Source organism: Mandrillus leucophaeus, unplaced genomic scaffold (assembly GCF_000951045.1).
Source record: "Mandrillus leucophaeus isolate KB7577 unplaced genomic scaffold, Mleu.le_1.0 Scaffold102, whole genome shotgun sequence".
NCBI classification, from domain to species: Eukaryota; Metazoa; Chordata; class Mammalia; order Primates; family Cercopithecidae; genus Mandrillus; species Mandrillus leucophaeus.
This window is the reverse complement of record NW_012098321.1, coordinates 5,778,006-5,784,875: the sequence shown is the minus strand read 5'-3', so window position 1 is coordinate 5,784,875 and position 6,870 is coordinate 5,778,006. Positions and strand designations below refer to the sequence as shown.

Below are 6,870 nucleotides of genomic sequence, written 5' to 3'. Positions count from 1 at the left end.
CCTTTATATATATATATATATATGTATATATATATAAAACTTCACTTTTATTTCATCTGAGAATTAATTGCTGTCAATTAAAGATAAAATAAAACATTGACTTTATTTGGATTGTTAACATAGCTAGGCTCTTCTATTTAAAGAATGAATGTTACAATTAAACAAATAAAGCATTTATATGCAGAGCCCCACTCTCACAAACTGATGCTGGGCTGGACAATAACAGAAAAAAGAAATTAGTTTCACGAATAATAATGAACACTTGTGGACAATGATGCCACCATGTAGATAGGTTTTAGGGTTTTTGTTTTCATGTAAATACAGAGCGGCTTTCTAATGTTCCAGAATATTCAACAGAGAGTGTGTGCATACGGTTAAAACAGTACATGTTTTAGGTAAATACACATGCACCGAAAGAAGCAGCACTGTGATTTGACTAATAAATTATAATATTCATTTCATTTTAGAATGGAATTTAAAACTAGGAGTGGCTTTAGAGGTTATTGAGCTCGATTCCCTAATTTTACACATACCATATGATTCTATGGTGTTTTTACTATTGAAGTTAAATATAAAAATGTTCAAATCTGTGCAGAAGTAGATTATGAGAAAGAAAAGCACTCAGTCATTGCAATTACCTATTCATCAGCAAGGCACATTCACTTACAAAGAATGAATTATCTATTCATCAACAAATCATAACCATACTGACACAAATTTTAAATAAAAGCAAAATATATATTTATAAATAACCATCCTGAAATGATAACTAGAAGCTCATAGTATTTCTGAATATTTCAGTACTCACCTTACACAAGAGCAACAAATTCACTGCTGGGGAAAGGGGCCAAATTGTTGAATGGTGCATTTATAATTTGGAGCTATAGATATTGAAGCTAGTAATTACATTAGAAATATAGAGTCTGGGGTATGTATTTTGCTAACATATGAAAAATTACTGGGTATTCTGGAGTGATTTATCTTTTTCTATTGACATTCATTTTCCAGCATGCATTTTTTTCAAAGTGAAAAAAAAATGGTATGATCAAGGATCAGGTTTTGCAGACATAAGGATGACAGAGAAAGCTCGTTTGGTCACTAGAATAATACATTTCACAATCTTTAGCATTATCTTCTTATATGTAATTCGCTTTGAAGTTGATAATAAATGTAATATGTGCTCAGTGAAAAATGTTTGGAAATACTGAAAAGCAGGAATAATAAAATATCTATTAACTATAAATGTATTACACAGAAAAACAATACAAAATACATTTTTGTAATTGTTTTACTCTTGATGTCCCTCCCTGCCTTTCCCTACCACATGTATGCACATGCATATCTATACTCTAGATACCCCTCTCTGCCATTCCCCAGCACATGTGTGCACACACATGTCTATACCTGTCTGATTTTCTTATGCATTCGGACTCCGCAGCTCACACGATTTGTGACTTTTGGCAAGTAACTTAACTTTTCTGTGCTTTAGCTTTTTAATCTTTACAATATGGATAGTACTAATAGCCATGTTATAGAATTATAAAGATTCAATGAGGTGATAAATAGAAAGTTTTAGCAGCTTGTCTGACAGAATGTATATTATGAGAGTTATCATATATTTTAAACATTTTAAGTTAACAAATCTTTCTCATTTTTATTTGAAAGATTAACCCGCTACTAGTATTTTATAATATTTTCAGCAAGCCATAATAAAACTTTTTCCCCTCATGATAATGATGGTAAGTGGAACATCTGAAAAATATGTTCCATGTAAAATGCATCTTCACACAGACTTATTTTGTCATCTTAGTTTGATTTTTGAGAAATGAGTTCAGCACATCTGCCAAATCCTTTTATAAGATGCTACATTCCTGTTTTTATTTTAGTTTATTTTATTTATGAAAAGTTCTTTTCTTCTCCACCCCACCCCCAGACAGTCATTCCTCTCTGTCCTAAACCGTAACACTGCTGTATGTTACATTTTTAAAAGTAAACCAAAACTGGGAAGAAAAACTTTTTTTAAAATGTCATTCTCCCGTTGGCCTAGCTAGATGAAAAAACAAAAAGCAAAAACAAAAACAAAATCCTATTTTGAAAATATGCTATTTGATAATGGGCTTTTATGTTTGTTTGCCAAATGTAGAATCACAGACTTTTTATTAATATTATTTTTTTTTAGTGTGGGAAGGAGGCAACTGGTTTGGGGAGGAAAAAGATGGAATAAAGCAGATGAAGTAGACTCCGTTTGCAAACATATGTTAATATTTAGATTGTTTTTTTTTTAAAGTGAAAACTTAACTAGTGAATGCCTTTTTACAAACTGTCTTTGATACTGTGTTTTGTTTATTCCATCCCAGAAGAAGTTAGCGGTATTCAGCAAGATGCAGGACTCTCTGGAAGTCACCCTTCCCAGCAAACAAGAGGAGGAGGATGAGGAGGAGGAGGAGGAGGAGGAGAAAGACCAGCCTGCCGAGATGGAGTACCTTAACTCTCGCTGTGTCCTTTTCACTTATTTCCAGGGAGACATTGGGTCAGTAGTGGATGAACACTTCTCAAGAGCTTTGGGCCAAGCCATCACCCTCCATCCAGAATCTGCCATTTCAAAAAGCAAGATGGGGCTAACCCCCCTATGGCGAGGTAAGAATTCAAAAGCAGATGCTCTCCAGGGCACTGTCTTTGTTTCGCAACTGCCTGTACCAGGTTCCAGCTGGAGACTTGCCCCCGAGGATGGATATCCACTTGCTTTTTAATATTTAAGGACAGCGAGGAATTTCTTTCAGACAAACAGCTGGATCGGTTTTGTCACATGTGGAATGCAGGGTTGGAAAGGATGCAGTCACACCCCTTAAATTCCTCATGGAAAGGAGTGATACAACCGGCTCGAGTTTATAGTGGCCGCACTGAGCTGCGAAGCACCATTCCTAAAGCCCCAGTGGCCCAATTTGGATCTCTAAATAATAGGCGTGTCTAAATCAGCTTTTAAAAAATTAGCTCTTGCTCATTCCAGTAGGTGCTACGTGGTGACATACCAGAGACCTGAGTCTGACCCAGGAACACAGACATTGAAAGCTGTCTGTGTTCTTTTAATAGACTTCTCTCTCCTGATTGGTGGTTGTATTAACTCTTTGTAGTATACAATCTAGGCATTTTTGGCAGCCTCCACATGGTTTAAACTAGTGTTTTTACCTTGATAAAGAAAGAGCTGCACGTTGGACTCCTTTATTTCTCTCTATATTGAGGTCACAGAGATGTTTGAAACTGATTTCTGACTCACAGAAAATTATTGGTGACATCTAAATCAGGGTAATTACAGGGTTGGAGAAAAACATAATATGTCATTCCAATGACAGCTTCAGAGAAATTTGTTACAGTGATGATTTCTTCCAAACTCACCTGGTTATAGGAATGATCTAGTAAAATGGTTCTCGAGGTATGATGTTCCTGACCAGGAACATCGGTGCCACATGGGAGCTTGTTAGAAGTGCAAATTCTTGGGCTCCACCCCAGATGTGCAGAATCGGAAACTCTGGGATGGGGCAGTCTGTGTTTTAACCAGCCCTCCCGGTGACTCCAATGCAGGCTTGAGTTTGATAATCACTGATCTAGTCCTGTTAAGGACAGTTTGCAGGACCCCCTTATCTCGAGTCTGTTGAACTGGAATCTTCATAGGAAGGTGTGGGCATCACACTTGAACAAGGGCTCTGGGTGATTCCTGTCATGGAGGAAAAGCTGGCCACCTGCGGGCAGGGCCAGGTGAGCAGTGAGCAGTGACTAGTGGTACCTTCTCTGAAGCACTGGTTCTGCTCCACTGTAGACGTCCTGGCCACGTGGAATTGCTGGGCCTGATCTTTTCTTACCTACTTTATCTTTCTTTTCTTCTCTCCCTCCCTCCCTTCTTACCCTCTCTCCTTCATTCCCTCTCTGCTTGCCTCCTCAGCGCTCCTCTTTTTTTTTTTCTTTCCTTCCTTCTTTATTTTTCTCTTCAGTAAATATAAACAACACTAAACAGTGACTCTAAAGGGTAAGGTGGATTACAAATAATATATCCAAGGCCTTGATGGAAGTGAATTGAAAAACATTCTACTTATTTGATTAGTAAGTATCATGGACTTACTATGAGAACTGAGACTTAGTCCTTGGAAGCCTATGATGCTTACGTAATAGACTAATGTCCTATTTAACAGGATGTGATGAATAATTTTAATAATTTGTAGAGGAAGAAAATAGGAAAACATTAGTGAATTAGATGGCTTTAATAAATAATTTGATATATTAATAATGAATCCTATTAAGATAATCAGTCCCAAGAGACTAATACATATAATGTCTACTTCTTTTAGCACATGGGCATATGCAACCTTGTTATCATTTAACGTGAGAAATCAGAATTAATGTCCTAAATTATTTCTTGGTGCCAGGGTGATTATCTACGGTATCGTATTCACAATAATTTTCAGTGGGATGTTGTGAATGTGTGGAAACCCTACAACATATCAGCATTTTCCCTGTAATTTGCATAACACACTACACGAGGTCCTTTAGCAGATGTTAAAAGTGTAACATAGAAAGGGCTAATCAAGGCAATGTTTTCATAACTATTATTAAAATTTTCTTGGAACCATCTTAAATTTGATCTTCAAATATGTCACCTGTTTTATTCATTGACATACTCGGCAAACATTTATTAACCTCCTGCTATGTGTTACGCGATGTGCTAAGTCCTGAGACAGCCCAAGGCTCTGCCCTCATGGAGCTGACGTCTTGGGGTAGAAACAGTAAACAAACAATTGTTACAAAAGATGCTATTTTACCTAAGGTGATAACAAAAGCCCTGTAGGGCACAGTTACGTTTGAGCAGATAGCTGAAGGAAATAAGAATACTCATCATGTGGTTACCTAGGGGAAAATAATTCTACACACGGGACAGACAGTACAAAGGCCCTGAAGATGGAATGAGCTTGGAATATTTAATGAGAAGCAAAGATGCTGATGTGAGGTGAATGGAATGCAAAGTGATAGGTGGAGAACAGATGTTTTAGAACTTTTTTTTTTTTGAGGAGTTTCGCTCTTGTCACCCAGGCTGGAGTGCATTGACGCGATCCCGGCTCACTGCAACCTCCGCCTCCCCAGTTCCAGCGATTCTCCTGCCTCAGCCTCCAGAGTAGCTGGGATTACAGGGGGCCTCCACCATGCCCAGCTAATTTTTGTATTTTTTTTTAGTAGAGACAGGGTTTCACTATGTTGGCCAGGCTGGTCTTGAACTCCTGACCTCAGGTGATCCACCTGCCTTGGCCTCCCAAAGTACTGGGATGACAGGCGCGAGCTACCCCTCCCGGCTATTTTACAGGTTTTTACATCAGTTTTTCAGAGTATACCAGGAGAACACAGCATGCACTTCAATTTTTAGCTCCTATTCTCCCACTAAGTCTACAAATACCGTATCTTCTTATGGTACCTAATTTTTTCTGATGCTCACGACAATGTGTTTCTATGTGGAAAATCTGAAATAGATATTAATTTAATGATTAAGTGACTGAATTAAATGAACCAATTTCATACCATGTATCCAGAATTAGAAGACAAAAGAGTCTTTAATAGCAAATTTCTTGGAAATAAGTTACATGAAATCTTTGGGTATAGTTTTCTTATTTATGAAATAAGGGGGTTGAAGCAAAGAATTGGTAAAAATCTTTTCTCCTGTAAAGTTCTATAATTTCAAAGGTATTATTTGCTTTTCTTAGATCTTTGCCATAATTGTCTTCAGTTGTGAATTAGTCAGATTTAGATAAATATATAAAACTTGTGTAGGATTTATAGGGCAGCCACAAACGATAATTAAAGATACAGAAAATGTCTTAAAGAAGAGGTTCAATAAAATGAGATTCACATTTTTATTCTCATAAAACAGGAGAGTTGGTGGCAATTTAATATTAATTGGCAAGGCTACACAGAATTGGAAAATGCAATCTTTGGAGTCCATTTGTTTTAGATTCATGTTCCAGCCTTTACCTTCTGCTTGCAATGTGATCTTGGATTACTAAATTGAAATCTTTTACGTCGACTTCCTCAACTGTAATATGTGTTTGATACCCATCTCCTAGAGTTATTGTAAAGATTTTTAAATAATGTATATGAATAATTTAGCATAGAGGTTGACTCAAGGTGCTAAATGGAAGTCAGATGCCTCTTCTCTTTTCCTGAAGTAAGTTTCCACTCATTTGGCACATGGAAAACAAACCCTGAGCCTTTATCCAGGAACATTGTTTTCTGGAACTTTGTGTTTTTGGTAGAAAACACAGAGTCTTAGATAATAGTAGATACTAAAGGCTAATGATAGTGTTAGTGGCCATGGCGATGATGCTTAGAAAGGAACTGCTGACCAAGTGTTAAAGGGTCTAGTTTACAGCATAAAGTTATTACAGTGCCACAGAAGTGCTACTATGCCACAAACAAATTAAATAACTGAATCAAGTTTAACTGCAGAATAGATTTCCATGGTAAATCTTTAAACAAAGAATAGTGTGTGTCAGCTAATAATGGAATAATGGTTATACTTTGAAAGTATATCTCCTTGATGAAGCTAGGAAAGTTTTTTTAGGTGTTTTTCAGCTGTAAGGCAAACACTTAATGACAGGAAGTACATGTATTTTATTTGGCAATGTCTTACCAGTTACCTCTAATCCTGCTATATGTTCTAACAGGGTTGAAAGAATTTCATTTCTTTCTATTAAGAAAACCTAGTGAGCCGGGCGCGGTGGCTCATGCCTGTAATCCCAGCACTTTGGGAGTCCGAGGCGGGCGGATCACCTGAGGTCAGGAGTTTGAGACCAGTCTGGGCAACATTGTGAAACCCCGTCTCTACTAAAAATA

General features: G+C 37.1%; 1 protein-coding gene across 1 annotated transcript in view; it reads left to right on the top strand.

The window, feature by feature from the left end:
* Positions 1-2,360: 2,360 nt before the first annotated feature.
* Positions 2,361-6,870, top strand: part of VGLL3 (vestigial-like family member 3) — a 44,102-nt gene continuing 39,592 nt past the window's right edge. Inside the window, exon 1 of the mRNA XM_011976658.1 lies at positions 2,361-2,637. Coding sequence (XP_011832048.1) covers positions 2,382-2,637 — 256 coding nt within the window. The 5' untranslated portion in view covers positions 2,361-2,381. The remainder of the gene's footprint in view (positions 2,638-6,870) is intronic.